A 15,516-nucleotide genomic window follows, 5' to 3' on the forward strand; every position below is an offset into this window, starting at 1 on the left:
CTGTGTGTGAAAAATTTCAGCTTCAAGAAGATACGATGAGCTTAGCTCATCGCAAAAAAATTTTCAGGCATTTAGTGGTATAATAGTGCTATCTATTTGATCAAGTATTGTGACTATAAGATTTCTCTGAGTTTAGTTATAGTGGTTAGTTAGATAGTGTAAGACTTGAGGTTGTTTCACGTTTTTTGGCGGTAGATTTCTGGTTAGTGTAGCAGTGTTAAGATGGCTAAGAAGCACAGGTATACCACGGTTCAGCGTAAGCAAGAGCGTCAGAAGGAGGAGGAGTATATCAAGGAGTTGGAGCAGCGTATTCAGGATTATGATGTGAAGAACAACAAGGCAGTGTTTTTCAAGGACCTGCCGATCAGTAAATCTACATTGAAAGGTCTAAATGAGGCCTCTTTTATAAAAATGACGGATATTCAGCGGGACTCCATCGTTACCTCATTGCAAGGCCACGATGTGTTTGGTACTGCCAAGACTGGGTCTGGTAAGACTTTGGCATTTCTGGTACCAGTGCTGGAGAAACTATACCGTGAGCGCTGGACTGAGTTCGACGGGTTGGGGGCTTTGATTATCTCGCCTACTAGGGAGTTGGCTATGCAAATCTACGAGGTCCTTGTGAAGATCGGTTCACACACACAATTCTCAGCAGGTCTAGTCATTGGTGGTAAGGACGTGAACTTCGAATTGGAGAGGATCGCCAAGATCAACATCTTGATTGGTACTCCCGGTAGAATTCTTCAACATATGGACCAAGCGGTTGGGTTAAATACTTCGAATTTGCAAATGTTGGTGTTAGACGAAGCTGATAGGTGTTTGGATATGGGTTTCCAAAAGACCTTGGATGCCATTGTGGGTAACTTACCACCTGACAGACAGACTCTGTTGTTTTCTGCAACGCAATCACAAAGCATATCTGATCTGGCAAGATTGTCTTTGACCGATTATAAGAAGATTGGTACAATTGATTCATCTGAAGATGGACCAGCGACTCCAAAAACACTGCAGCAGTCTTATATCATAGCAGACCTGGCCGATAAACTGGATGTCCTGTACAGTTTTATCAAATCTCATTTGAAGACTAAGATGATTGTGTTCTTCTCCAGTTCAAAGCAAGTACATTTCGTTTACGAGACATTTAGAAAGATGCAACCTGGTATTTCTTTGTTGCACTTGCATGGTAGGCAGAAGCAAAGAGCTCGTACTGAAACTCTAGACAAATTCTTCAGAGCTCAGCAAGTATGTTTGTTTGCTACTGATGTCGTCGCTAGAGGTATCGACTTTCCAGCTGTTGATTGGGTTATCCAAGTGGATTGTCCGGAAGACGTAGACACATATATCCATAGGGTAGGTAGAGCCGCCAGGTATGGTAAGAAAGGTAGGTCGCTTATCATTCTCACTCCACAAGAAGAGGCTTTTTTGACAAGAATGGCAGCTAAGAAGATTGAACCTGGTAAGCTAACTATAAAACAGTCTAAGAAAAAATCTATCAAACCACAATTGCAATCCTTACTGTTCAAGGACCCAGAACTAAAATATCTTGGTCAGAAGGCTTTTATTTCTTATGTGAAATCTATCTATATTCAAAAGGATAAGGAAGTTTTTAAATTTGATGAGCTTCCAACAGAAGAGTTTGCAAACTCGTTGGGTCTACCTGGTGCACCACGCATCAAGATAAAGGGTATGAAGGCAATCGAACAAGCTAAGAAGCTGAAAAACACATCTAGAAGTCTATTGTCATTATCAAAAGCCAATGATGATGGTGAAATCAATGATAAGAAGGATAAACAGGTTAGAACTAAATATGACAAGATGTTTGAACGTAAAAATCAAACTATTTTGAGTGAGCATTATTTGAACATAACGAAATCTCAAGCACAAGAAGATGAGGATGAAGACTTCATTACTGTTAAGAGAAAAGACCATGAATTGAAGGAAGAAGATTTGCCACAACTAACTGTACCAACATCGAGGAGAGCACAAAAGAAGGCTCTGTCTAAAAAGGCATCCTTATCTACTAAGGGTAATGCCACTAAAATGGTGTTTGATGATGAAGGACAAGCGCATCCAGTCTATGAGCTTGAAGGTGAAGAAGAGTTCCATAAAAAAGGTGATGCTGAGGAACAAAAGAAAGAATTCTTGAGCAAAGAAGCTGAAATCATGGCTGATAGAGATGTTAGCGATAAGATAATACAGAAAGAGAAGAAACAGGAAAAAAAGAGAAAGAGATTAGAGGCAATGAGGAGAGAAATGGAAGCTGCCTATGCTGACGAATACAGCGATGAGGATGAAGAAGGCGGTAATGTTGCATATTTGGGTACAGGTAATTTAAGTGATGACATGGAGGAATACTCTTCTGATGAAGAAAGTCGTAAAACTAAGAAGAGTAAGACTGTTGACTACAGATTTGACAAGAAGAACAAAACTATTTCTGAAGATACTGATATTATGGAGATTCAAGAACCAGAAACCATTGAAGACTTGGAATCCCTTACCGCAAGACTTATCGAAGGTTAATAGGTCCAATCTTTTCCAAATTATTTCAATTCTACATTGGTTTATTACGTACCAATTATTTTGCATATGTGAAGAGATACATTTATAGAAGTCATATCTTTTCCTTAAATAACAAAAGGCATGTTTTTTTTTTCGATTCATTATACTTAGTAAATATAATTTTGAATTTATAATTTTTATTGTATTAGCATTCTAATTTCAATAAATGCTTGTATCTGTTCTTCCTCAACGGATCAACCGTTAATAGCTTTTCTAAGTAAATTTTAGTATGATCTTCTATATCAATACCTTCTGACTTTTGAATCTGTTGTATAACCAGCAGTAATTTCAAGCACCACGTATTTTCTTTGCCAGAAAACTCTAGCTCGTCTTCATTAATCATTGTTATATTTTCCCAAAATGTTTTTAACATCTCTAGGTACCTCTCCTTTGTCAATACTTTCAGAACTAAGTCACTCCTAATGAACCATTTGATATAGAACCATACAGCTTGATCTTCAGCATCTGTAAACATTGCATTGGTAACAAAATCAATCTCTTTCTCAATAAATAATGTTTTGTCCTCAATCTCATTCTTCTCTAGCATTTTTTGTATAAGTTGGACTCTTTGGTGCCAGGCACTGAAATTTGATATATTGCTTTTGATCATTGTGGTAGCGTATTCCAGTTCTTCCTTGTTCATATCATTGCCTGTCATCTTTTGCATGTGGGAAACCACTATTCTTCTATAATGCCAACCATGGTAATTTCTAGCGTCAGCGTCAAGCAATTTGTTCACAATTACAAGTTCTCGACCCCATATCTTCACACTGGCACCAGGATAGTTTTGTAAAGTCCATAGTCTATGATTCCAAATCCAATATACCTTGGGGAATCGTTTCAATTGGGCCATTACAAACATCAGTTCATCTTCCCAGAATTTTGGCTCGAGCTTCTCGCCTAGATCCACTATAATGTCACGCCTATAGTTCCAAACAGCATTGAATTCGGGATTGAGTTCCAATAAGTTAGTGGTGAGTTTCAAGGACTCAATAGTGAACTCCCTTTTATCCTTCAGCCCCAGGACAGTGTCGGTCAACTGTCTATATTTCTCAATTTTGAGCTGATCTTGAACTCTCTTCTGCTTTAGAAGCTCCTGGGTCCATTGACGTCTTCTAACACCGTGCTACTTTGACACATATGCCCACTACCTTAGTACACCCTCGATTTTTCTTGTGTGCAGACCCTGGTTACTTTGGTACTGGTGCGTTTTGGTTATATTTGTTAGTAAAACTTGCTTAAGGGAGCGAAAGACACAAGTTACCATCTGGACAAAAACATACCATGCTGATTCGACCAATTGAGCTTTTTTATTGTTGTCCATCCGTTGCAAATTCCACTTCAATCACTAGTTTCTTTCAATTTCACCTATTTAAAGCTCATCGCAAGAATTTTTCAGTTCCTGATCCAATTCAAAATGCTACTCAGAGCCAGCAATTCCATCCACAAGAGGTCCAATAATGGATAGAAACCTATCGCTGAAGGGCTCTACGAGGAGTATAACCGAGTTCTTTGAGTACTGTATCAATTCTATACTTTTCCAGCGCGGAGTATACCCTCCAGAGGACTTTAGCACTGTGCGGAAGTATGAATTGAGTCTTCTACGGACTCATGACGATGAGTTGAAGGATTACTTGCGGAAGATCCTGTCACAAGTACACAGGTGGCTGTTGGGTGGTAAATGCAACAAGCTTGTGCTGTGTATAGTGGACAAAGACGATGGCGAAGTGGTGGAGCGATGGCAGTTCGATGTTACACACTTCAGCAAGGAACAAGAGACCGCTGCGGAAGTCACAGATGAGGAGACACGCAACCAGATGAGGACACTGATTAAGCAGATCACCGCTAGTGTTACTTTCTTGCCCGAACTAGTGAAGGAAGGCGGGTACACTTTCACTGTTCTGGCATACACGGATGCCGATGCCAAGGTACCGCTAGAATGGGGGGATTCTGATAGCAAGGAGGTCAAAGATGGTGAGATAGTGCAGTTCAGAAGCTTTGAGACCAATGATCATAGAGTTGGTGCCCAGGTTAGCTACAAGATATAGCGCAGTAGGTTCTTTTAGTCCTGGATACGTTTGAATGCTATAAATGATTTAGCTACGGAAGATCAATAGTACATAGTATAGTAAGTAATATATCTATCTTTCGAACAATTTGGAGTTAGATACAAGTTCTCTTATACCTCTTCTGGGTTCCTGTGGCTGTGGGGTTACAGGACGTTGTATCGTTCTGGCAGGTGGATGGATTCTAAGCTCGTTTCTCACCAGTTTAGACCATTCGGGGTCCTGGATACGGCAGATGTTAGCCTGGAAATGCATCATAGGGCGTGAATCCCACTCCATGATGAGCATACTGTGATCGATTGGTTTACCTTCTTCTTTCCTCTCGTCGAGCTTAGTCTTGTAGGCAGCCCGCAGTGCTCTCCATTGTTCCAAATCCCAGGGCACTGCTTTCAGAGATAGAATGAACGCCCAAACAACACTGTTGTCATTTCCACCTGTAATCTCGTTATATGTTTCGGCATATGTTTCAGGAGAATCTACAGGTGCAATAAGTAGCTTTACAAGCTTCATTAACTTGTCCATATCAGATTCAATTCTCTTCTTAGTCCTCTTCATGCTACTGTTGTTAGTAGACTCACCATCTCCAGACATATTCTCTGGAATGGAGTTCAGAATATTTGATAATAAATCCAAGTCTAACATAAGTTGCTCCCCGATATTTACAACGGCTCTAGGATTTAAACGAGGTTTAGTTGTGGCCGAAGCGTAAGGTGGAGTAGGTTGCAACAATTTCAGTATGCAGCCCAGGAATTCAGAGAATACCAAATTGATAACCTTATCCAGGAAATTCCACTTGTATATATCTCTGTTAAAAGTTTTCAGTATATATTCCAAGATTGTAACGTTCCCTTCTGTGTTTGGTTGGCTTCTTGTAACTTTGAGTAATGTCTTCAACGTTTGCATGTATCTACTGTAATCCTCTACCATGACATTGCTCCAGTCGACATTCTTAAACTCTCTCCATACAAATGAGATCTCGACAGTAATCAAACGGTTCAATAGGAAGTTTATCCCTTTAGCGGCCAAATCATCGTATTTACTTTTCGTTTGCATGAATATTCCATTAATCTGCTCAGATGCAGATGTGAATTCGAGTAATCTTTCTTCTAGCTGCTCAATTGTAGTAGAGCAGTATCCTGCAGTATTAATAACTAGAACTGTATATTTGGCACATTCTCTTTTGTCTTCAACTTCAACGTTATCTGGTAATATCAATGGCTCTAGGATTTTATTGGCGTACAAACCCAACCATTTTGTAAAAAATGTAGCTAATGCTGTTAAAACCGCAGTGTTCTCACTTTCTTGCACCAACTCTAACGACTGTGTGAGGATAGCTCTATAATTCCGGAATAAGTCTGCACTAGATGGTACAATGAAAGAGTCTGTAGAGTTTTCAGGAAACTTGGGATCACTCATATATGACAGCAGTTTCTTATCCATTAATTTATCCTGATGAGAGACCCAAACTGATAGGTATGGTTGGAAGCAAGTACTCAGTTTTGGTTTATCGTTCAGCTTTTTGGAAAACCTCACATTGATATAATTCTCAAATTCTAAAGTCTCCTGAAGTGCATTCATGAATAAGTCAATAGTAGGTGATTTGTCCTGAAATTCACGCTTTAACAAAATGTTTAGATCTTTCCTTGTCGTTTCCATGAATGTCTCGGTCAAGTGCATTGGTAAATCCCAGGACGGCAGGAAGAATTGTTCCAGGTTTGAGTGAAAGTTATTTAGCACCCTCTTGAAGTATATATATCTTCTTGCAAGATTCTCGAGGGAACCAGCCTCGTCATCGACTTGGAAGATTTCATTCATCTCGTACAGAAGTTTGGATATGAACCAGTCAATCAGTGTGGATTTTGCGCTCTGGTCTGAATCCAAAAGCTCGCAAGCGCCGTCTCTCAGTTCGTTATGCTGTTGTGTATCCTCCTGCGGCGGTATCTCCTGCTGAGAGAGCAATTGCTGGAACTTCTGCTTTATTCTATCGAACACTTCCGATTTAAGTCTGTTCACGGAGGTCAGTAGCTTGTTGATCTCCTGGACTGACTTGTAAGGAGCAAAAGTGGTGCCCGCCAGCGAGTACATTATCCTATAGGGCGATACCATATCGCGGAAGGAGCCTGAGTCCAGGAGTTGTTTGCATTGTATGTAGCAGTCTGTGAGAATCTTCAAGTTCTGGAAGAAAGACATGGTCTGTGACAGGTTCTGTTTTGCGTTGTCCAGTCTGGATATACCCTGTGTGACATCCATGATACTCTGCTGGGTGCGCATGGAAGTCTCCTTCGTGACTTCATACTCCTCGATAAGCGTCTGCAACAGAGCCAGCGCATCCGACTCTGTAGCAGCCTCCCCGCTGTCCTCCAGTTCCAATTGCTTAATCTCCTTACTCAACTCCAGCTTGTATGACCTCGTCACCGAGATCAGCTCGTCGAGGGACTCGAGAGAGTCCCTCGACATGAGCATCCCAGTAATATCCTCGGTGGGATCATAGTCCAGCGAGTCTCCCAGCATCAATATTGAAATTCAAAATCGAAAATTGAACTTATCTATTCACCTCCCCTCTGAGCACTAAAAACAAAAGCACACCAGGTTTTTAACTTCTTGCTCCACCAGCACCGTGTCCTTGAGCAATAATCACTACTCTATGCCATGCACACGCAGTTTGAAATGCCTTCTAATGGGCATCATTTTGAGAGCATGAACTTGTACTGACTGAATGGGTTTTGGAAGCTCCAGCAAGAACGTTGCTGGAATACGCAATCCAAGAGATGAAACTCCCTGCACAGAAACCCACGCAGAGAAGGACGACCATTTTGCCCAAAAAAAAAATTAAAAATAAAATGCTCCTGGGGAGGTTCGAACTCTCGACCTTCAGATTATGAGACTGACGCTCTTCCGACTGAGCTACAGAAGCATATTACTTGTTATGTTTCAGTGGGTTGATGGTGCGTGTATATGCGTTTTGAGGTTTCGTTATCCATAGTAAGCGCTTAAGCTTATATATTGGATCACAGTCTGTAACTGAACGCCCATATAACATGCTCTAGCCGCCATTAGCACGTAGCGGTGCACAGCTTCCAGCCGTGCTAATATAGCGCAGCTGTGTGTACCGCCTCTTTTCCACCTGTGCAGCAGCCCGCACCTCGCTTGCCAAGCCCGGTAGCCGCCCAATCCATAGGTCCGGTATGTACTGATGCAGGTGTTGTTCTTGTGGTTGTTCTTGTAATAGTACTTGTTCTTATAGTTGTTCAAGCACACATTTGAAACCGGACTCACCTGGCAACACACTCGTTATGGCACCCGCTATTCGGGACTCTGTTCGTTTCAGTCCTCTGAAATGTATAGTGTGCAGCAGTTCAGCAGTGCAGTGCACTTATCCTCCATCCACTCTTGCTCCAAGAGTTGTTCAGATCAGTTTTGGCTGTGAGGAAAATTTTCTGCGATGAGCTTTAAAAAGCAGGATGCTGAGGGAACTGGGGTCTTGATGGGATGGGATGGGAGCAGCGTCGAGATGGGTGAGAAGCGTAGCAACGAGGAGGAGTTATCTAAGAGGCAGAAGAAGCTGAAGCACGGGAAGCTGGCGCAGAAGCGGAGGGAGCAAGCCGCGTATGAGGAGGAGAAGTTGCGGAAGCTTCCCATGCAAGGAGCTGAGGCGATCAGCGAGCACTTTGCCACTGTGATCCGGGCACAGAACCCTGATCTGAGTGCGATAGAGCTGGACGAGATGTACTTGAAGAAGAGCGAGTTCCTGGGCACCGAGGCGTTCGACGGTGTGCGGAACTTGCACGAGTTTCCGGGGTTCATGGCGAGGTTCTCGAGGGCGCCCAGGGCCATTGTGCTCTCGATGTCGAACATCCGTGTGGCGGATGTGTACAGGAGTCTCGGTGGCAGCTCCCAATGTGTGAAGCTGTTTGCCAAGAACAAGTTGCATGAGGACGTGGCCACCGTGGAGTCTGTCCTGGGTGCGGACAAGGACAAGAAGGATAAGAAGGACAAGAAGGACAAGGACAGCAAGAAGAAGATCAAGTACTTTGTGGCCACGCCTACGAGATTGGAGAAGCTGCTGGAGAGCACAGAGCTGTTCTTTGAAGGTAAGGACAAGCTGGACATTATCCTGGACGCCAGCTACCTCGACAGCAAGAAGAACTCGCTGCTGGACTCTGAGAACACGAAAGTGCTGTGCAAAGTGTTGCGGACCATGCTGGACAAGAAGAGTTCAGTCAAAGTATTGTTGTACTGATATATATTATGCATATTTAAGATTGTTGTGTAGGCAATATCATAGCTCATCACCTGAACTGCAGTGGGTGCCACCAAAACATAAAGTGCTGGGCACCCGAGAGTAAATACCTGAGATAAATGACAGCATAGCTGAGTGTACAGTTCTCTCTATTGTGGTTCAGCACCTTCAGCCTGCGTTACGTGCCTATCAAGAGTGTGTATCGTCCACCCAGGTCATCCACTAGCCGCAGATGCAGCAGAGCTAGACTCGGAGTTGTGAATGACCTGCGTGAGTTACTAGTACAGGCTGAATTGGGCAAATAATACAGGAATAGACCCAGAATTACGAAATATAAACATGGATACAGCAGAAAATACAGAAATAAACAGAATTACAAATATACAAAAAATAGTAAAATCTATTGGTAGCCAACGGCAACAACAACGGCAACGACAACGGAAACCACACGTACTACTACACAACTGCGGTAAAAGCACAGTTGAATAGCTATATACATATCAAATATACCCCTGGTAAATAAAAGTACTTGATTAGAAATCAATAAATAATTAATAAATATTAATTAATTAATATTTATTTTATAATTTATTTGATTTACCAAGGTGGGGTGATTCCAGGGTAGAATTGACACACGTCGAGTTGAATCAGCACCGGGTTTTGACTTCACATCAATGAGGGTGGTGTGGATATTTGTGGCAGTGGTATGCCGCGGTGCACCGCGGCATACCCATATCCTCACATTTAAATAAACACGCTAAGCACAGGGACAAGAATGATAAAACAAGCACCGCAAATACAGATGCAACAGATACAATACTAAACCTCAGCCCGCTGGTTTTAGCACTGGGAAGGGGAGGGAGTACAGCTGCACAATCATGTAACTAGAGCCTATTATAGCCATTTCGGCCAGTCCAAGTCAGTTACATGTGACATGTACGTACATTATTACAACCGTACACAATTACAAAAAAATTGGGTCCTCGAAAGTAAACAAGGAAGATCCGAGAAGTTTGACGACGAAAGAACTATTTAACGACATAGTGATGTAGTGACAAAGTGATGATACTATCCACGGTATTAGACGCCCAGGATACGTTCAGCCAGCTATTGTTATTGCCATTGCACCAGGACGACAGCCGCTGAGGATTTCTAGAAGACACGACCGTGCTACTGCGATTTGCCACTGAAGAGTAGCGCGCCCCCCCGACACAATACAATAAAACACCAACAAGTACGCCAACGAGAACACAAACAACGATGGATGACGGTATGATTTCTGAGGGAGTCAAGGATGTGTATGAGTACTCGCACCCCATTATCAACAATGCGCTTGCGGTGAGTGCCAGCGAGCAGCAAGGGAAAGAGGTGCGTCGCTTCGCGACGCTTGCGGACTGGTACGATGTGATTAACGACTACGAGTTCCAGTCGCGTTGCCCTATTATCCTTAAGAACTCGCACCGCAACAAGCACTTCACTTTCGCGTGCCACCTGAAGAACTGTCCCTTCAAGATCCTGCTAAGCTACTCCAGCGCTGGTATGCACCATGGCCATGCGCAGGACGACATGTACAGGTCCAAGGACGAGGACGTGGACGCGCTTAATGACGGCGCCCACGACCACAAGCTCGAGTACCACGACGTCGACGATCCGCAGGTCACCGCTGCAATCGCCGCCGCCGTTGCAGCTGTCGGCAAGGACAGCAGCGACCCACACAACGCTGCTACTGCCGCTGCTACTGCTGCTGCTGCCGCTACAAACGGCGGTGAAGACCACAAAAACTTGGTCCAGGACACCCAGCCCTCTGCGCACTCCCAGGCCCAGGCCCAAGCCAGCGTCAGACCTAACTCTAACGCCCCAGAGACTATAAGGGGTCCCTTCGTCGTCACAAAGATCATCCCATACCATGACCACCCTGTCCAGGACAACCTGTCTCTAGACAAGTTTGTGCTAACGAAGATCCCAAGAATCTTGCAGAACGAGCTGAACTTCGACGACGTGCTAGAGACGTTAGTCGCCGAAGGTGCCAGCGACGGTGATGTCGCCAAGTTCAGAGTCTCCGAGTACGTCGAACACAGCGGTTTGTTGGATATAATAAAAGCCCGTTACGACTTGATGGACTCCGACATCACCAAAAAATTCTTGTCCCAAATCGCTAGACGTGTCACCACTTACAAAGCCCGTTTCGTGCTAAGAAAGAAGAAATACGGTATCATCAAGAGTGACAGACACCACCCAAGAGCAAACCCTGCCCCAGCCGCCTCAGGAAACAGACCACCAAGAATCAGCAGAACCAGAAGAAAGCGTAGTCTCGAAGACGACGAAACCGAGATCGCCCAGGAGGCACTAAAGAACTCCATGATGGACGATGTCGACCACCAGAGACATATCGACGACGACGACGAAGAACACGCCAGGAAATTGGCCAGATTAGGCGAGGACACCGACTTGCACTCCGGTATCCACGATGATGGCGATCACTCATCAACTCAGAACGCTGCCATGCATGAGATCAACCCTCTTGCATCCATCGACGAAGTCACCGACGACAAGCTTCCTCGTGAAGTCGCCGAGCAACTGAGACTTCTATCGTCCCATTTCAAGGATGTTGAGAACCAGAACTTGCAAGACGAAGAAGGTAAGAAGAACAGCGCTGAAATCTCAGACGAGAACATTCAACCTGAATTAAGAGGACAATAAACTTAAATGGTAGCTCCAATTATTAAAATGAATAAAGGAAACAAACCATTAAATACAATTTTGAAACCTTTATTATAATTTTTTTGCTTTTTTTATCGGACTCTACTTATTGTTGTTTTCTCCCTTTCAGTTCTTTATTCTCACTTATATTTAAAATATGCCTTTATTCCTATGAAAATACTCTCCTTTCTGATCTAGGAGAATACGCTCTTTCTTCTCTCTATTTTTTTTATTTTATTTCAAATCATTCACCTGTGCAGTCAGGGAAAGTGCATACTTTTCTTTCTATTATTTTTATTTTTTTCTTTTACTAATTTAAGAATGGACTATTATATGTGTGTGAGTGCCAAGTGTATGCGCATTCCTTTCTTTATCCTATTTGTCGCATATGTGTGGATGCACTTGTATGCCTACCCTTGGCAACAAGGAGAGAGACCCTTTGACATCAAGAGAATCAAAGGCTATCTTTCCCAAAGACACCACAAAGACTTTTACCATTTTATTATTATCTAACTACCTGTCTAGATAGCTGTATTCTATATAACGAGATGAATATTATCAAACAATTCTATAAAAAAGAAACTTCCAACAAGGCACTAACACCAAGCCTAATCAACAAATGACTAGCTCAAGCTTATACTTCTGATTTATTCACATCACTTTGTACAACTAGCAAAATTCGGGCCTCTCAGTGATCTGACCAAATGTTCGGCGACAAGCTGAGGAGTAGCAATAATATGCTTAAGTTGGCGGCAAAAGAATGCAATCATTACTACAACTAAAGCATTATCCTTTACTAACGAGCTATCTAGAAGTGCTGAGTACCCAGAAATTACACTACATGTTGCGAATCAGGTCGATTGCGAGACCTATTGTCCGACGTCCATGGGCGAACGCTGCAAGAGTTACTGGAATTAGCGGTACCCGAATACAGGTCCCTTTCCCATCCTCAGTTAGGTGGTATTCTGATAGGGAGCCTCAGACAGAGCCTGTGGTTAAGGATGAGGAGTCAGAGCACGTTCCATGGTACATGAGGCTCGAGGATGACTCTTTGAAGTCGCTGAATGAGGACATCTCGAAACAGCATGAGGTGAGATTGCCAGATGACTGTCCTGATTCACTACACATACTTGTTAAACATTTACAGAAACAACTGGCCCTAAGAGATATCCTGGTCTTTGATTTGAAGAATCAACGGCTTGCTGATCCGGAGAACTATAGACTCAAAATGTGTGACTATGTCATCATATGCACTGCTATGTCCACAAAACATTGTGAGAGGTCATACGTTGAGATTAATAAGTTGTTAAAGAATGAATATGGAGTTTCAGGATATGTCGAAGGTCAAGTAAATCCCAATGATGAGAAAAAACGTCTGAAAAGGCTAGCTCGTAAAAATAACTTAGGTAGGACCAATATTAGAAGAAATGCGTTAAATTCTACTGAGGAATCATCATGGTATATGATAGATTGCCATGTAGACTCCATCTTTTTAAACATTCTTACGGAAAACAGAAGATATGAGATGAATCTCGAGGAGTTATATGCACCACTGAATGAAAAACACCTATATGAGAAATCAGAACATTCAATGCATATAAATACTAATAACAGGAGTCAAGCGTTTGATTCATTAGAGGAAGAAGATAATGTTTTACTAGCATTAAGGAAACTAGCACAACAAAAGAGACAATATTCAACCGAATCTCCGGCAAGAAGCCTTCGAAATGAGCTTGTAAAAGAGAATTTCGATAGCAGTAAGAAGCTTTTAGCAGATAATCCTGAATTACGTGAGCAACTGGTGAAAGTAGCAATATCAACAATAGAGCAGATAAGGGATTCTACAGGAGCTTCCATAAACACCGAAAAGTGGTACAAATTTGTTTCACACAATGTGCCTCTAGTGATACAAGATACAACTTTCTGGGATTCATACTTGAAGTTCTTATTATTACTAAACGATTGTAACAGTCAAACTTACAGCTACAAGAGATTGATACCCGATTACTTGGTCACTAAGAGATCAATGGGTGAGGAATTAACTGCTGACGATATTACTACTTTTCTCAGTGTAATCTCCGAGAGAGTAAATCCTCAGAACTATTGGGATTTAGTCAAGGCAAATACTCAAGTAGTGGAAGCCCTTAGACTTTTTGATGAGGAGGTAATTTTCACTGATGCAATTCTCTCAAAAGTAATAAAAACTCTGACCACCAATTCCAATGAGCATAAACTACATTCTTTCTATGAGGTAATCAAATTTTTGGTATGGAAATACGAGAAGGAAATTCCTATAAATACACTAGAAACAATATTAAAGACACTCATAAATTTTGGAGAGTACGATTATCTTTTGAGGCTCTGGACCACCAAGATTGGTTACAATGTGGGATCGAAAGACACGAGACCATGGAAAGTATTCCTAAAAGCCATAACAGAGACGCAAGACGTGGAACTCATCAGGCTAATTATAGAAAAGGGATGTTTACTAGATATCAGTAGGGGAAAGGTCGATGTCGATCCTCAACTGGCAGTATTACTTAAAACAGCCTTCAAGACTGTCGATCCAGAAAACTTAATTTACAACGATCAGCAACGATTGCTGATACCATCCTCCGCTACACGCCAATAGGCAATATATCTTACTCCTACCCAAGTACCAGTAAAGAAATGATTATAAAACTACATGTACATACAATCTAGCATTTTATAGCAAATATCAAAATATTCATATTTTTCATCTTCTCCATCAATTTCAGGAATTTGCGATGAGCTACAAAAACCAATTGCAAACTTCAACTTGGTTAAAATGTAGGACTCAACAAAGAAAGAACCCTACCAATACAAGCTTGAATGAGCTACCGATGCTATAGCTCACTGAGCTTTGTTCCCAGACATGTTCTACCAAGATTTAACATTCCCAAATCCGATTTCAAAGGCCACCAGGTCAAGGCTATTAAGAAATTCAAGAAGCTGTCGCCTGGACTGAACATGCTAATAGAACTCAGAGATATACGTGCACCGCTTTCAACAAGAAATGTGATATTCGATAATATTTTGAGGAGTAACAGGTCGTTGGAGCGGCTTGTGGTGTATACGAAGAAAGATATGACTAGCGGGAACGCCAATGGGAAGCAATACTTTAAGAAACTGTCTCAATGGCATGCACAGCTGAATGAAAAGTTTATTATACTTGATGGTAGGGATACTAGTGATGCCAAACAGCTGTTAAAGATTTTACAGTGGGAAAATCATAAGGTAGAGAGCAGAGGGATGAGACTCCCTCTGGGCTATAGAGCCTTCATAGCAGGAATGCCAAACGTGGGAAAGTCGACCTTGGTTAACACGCTTAGAAGAGTAACAAACCCCAGTTCTAGTGGCACTAAGTTCAAGAAGGTCGCCAGAACTGGATCAGAAGCAGGTGTTACTCGAAGTACTAGTGAAGTTATCAGACTGATGCCTACTACCAACAATTCCAGCCCAATTTACCTTATAGATTCCCCGGGAGTTGGACTACCTGGACGACTCACTAACCAGAATCGTATGTTGACTTTGTCTATGTGCGGTGCAGTAAAGACAAGTCTAATAGAACCCGTCATACAGGCTGACTATTTATTATATTTAATGAATTTACAAAATCCATTACCAGGAGCCGAATGGTACCCAAAATATAAATCAGAACCAACAAATGATATTTATGAGGTACTAAGGAGATTAGCTAAGAATAAGGAATCGTTTGATGAAAACGTAGTTGCCACTAATTGGGTCAACAAATGGAGACTAGACTCGAAGAATCTTTTATTTGACGTGGAAACGTTACTCCCAGCAGATGCCTTTTCTTATAGGGACTATGTTGATAAACAACTTGAGGAGCTCGGTGAATTGACATTTCTCAGGGAAAGACAATAACTTAATATTCACATATTTACTTGTAAAAATACAACATACAAT

General features: G+C 42.1%; 8 protein-coding genes and 1 non-coding gene across 9 annotated transcripts; 6 read left to right on the forward strand and 3 right to left on the reverse strand.

Annotated features, from left to right (window-relative positions):
- Window positions 1-222: 222 nt before the first annotated feature.
- HCA4 (RNA-dependent ATPase HCA4) lies at window positions 223-2,520 on the forward strand (the record flags this gene model as incomplete). Its single annotated transcript, XM_447757.1, has 1 exon — window positions 223-2,520. The coding sequence occupies one exon, from the start codon at window positions 223-225 to the stop codon at window positions 2,518-2,520; it is 2,298 nt and encodes a 765-aa protein (XP_447757.1).
- A 184-nt stretch (window positions 2,521-2,704) lies between these two features.
- On the reverse strand, window positions 2,705-3,845 carry BET4 (Rab geranylgeranyltransferase BET4; the record flags this gene model as incomplete). Its single annotated transcript, XM_447758.2, has 2 exons — window positions 2,705-3,655; window positions 3,843-3,845. 2 exons carry the CDS (start codon window positions 3,843-3,845, stop codon window positions 2,705-2,707), a joined length of 954 nt encoding a protein of 317 aa, XP_447758.2.
- Window positions 3,846-4,019: 174 nt separating this feature from the next.
- Window positions 4,020-4,607, forward strand: MAD2 (spindle checkpoint protein MAD2; the record flags this gene model as incomplete). The annotated part of the gene is made up of 1 exon (XM_447759.1): window positions 4,020-4,607. The coding sequence occupies one exon, from the start codon at window positions 4,020-4,022 to the stop codon at window positions 4,605-4,607; it is 588 nt and encodes a 195-aa protein (XP_447759.1).
- A 93-nt stretch (window positions 4,608-4,700) lies between these two features.
- On the reverse strand, window positions 4,701-7,136 carry VPS53 (Vps53p; the record flags this gene model as incomplete). The annotated part of the gene is made up of 1 exon (XM_447760.1): window positions 4,701-7,136. One exon carries the CDS (start codon window positions 7,134-7,136, stop codon window positions 4,701-4,703), a length of 2,436 nt encoding a protein of 811 aa, XP_447760.1.
- A 330-nt stretch (window positions 7,137-7,466) lies between these two features.
- Window positions 7,467-7,539, reverse strand: tM(CAU)6. The gene has a single exon. It is a non-coding gene; the product is annotated as a tRNA-Met (tRNA).
- Window positions 7,540-8,067: 528 nt separating this feature from the next.
- Window positions 8,068-8,865, forward strand: CMS1 (Cms1p; the record flags this gene model as incomplete). Its single annotated transcript, XM_447761.1, has 1 exon — window positions 8,068-8,865. One exon carries the CDS (start codon window positions 8,068-8,070, stop codon window positions 8,863-8,865), a length of 798 nt encoding a protein of 265 aa, XP_447761.1.
- Window positions 8,866-10,125: 1,260 nt separating this feature from the next.
- ABF1 (DNA-binding protein ABF1) lies at window positions 10,126-11,565 on the forward strand (the record flags this gene model as incomplete). The annotated part of the gene is made up of 1 exon (XM_447762.1): window positions 10,126-11,565. The coding sequence occupies one exon, from the start codon at window positions 10,126-10,128 to the stop codon at window positions 11,563-11,565; it is 1,440 nt and encodes a 479-aa protein (XP_447762.1).
- A 760-nt stretch (window positions 11,566-12,325) lies between these two features.
- On the forward strand, window positions 12,326-14,197 carry ATP25 (Atp25p; the record flags this gene model as incomplete). The annotated part of the gene is made up of 1 exon (XM_447763.1): window positions 12,326-14,197. The coding sequence occupies one exon, from the start codon at window positions 12,326-12,328 to the stop codon at window positions 14,195-14,197; it is 1,872 nt and encodes a 623-aa protein (XP_447763.1).
- Window positions 14,198-14,418: 221 nt separating this feature from the next.
- MTG1 (putative GTPase MTG1) lies at window positions 14,419-15,474 on the forward strand (the record flags this gene model as incomplete). The annotated part of the gene is made up of 1 exon (XM_447764.1): window positions 14,419-15,474. One exon carries the CDS (start codon window positions 14,419-14,421, stop codon window positions 15,472-15,474), a length of 1,056 nt encoding a protein of 351 aa, XP_447764.1.
- Between the last annotated feature and the right edge of the window lie 42 nt (window positions 15,475-15,516).

The sequence above is a fragment of the Nakaseomyces glabratus genome, chromosome J, assembly GCF_010111755.1.
Source record: "Nakaseomyces glabratus chromosome J, complete sequence".
Lineage (NCBI taxonomy): Eukaryota > Fungi > Ascomycota > Saccharomycetes > Saccharomycetales > Saccharomycetaceae > Nakaseomyces > Nakaseomyces glabratus.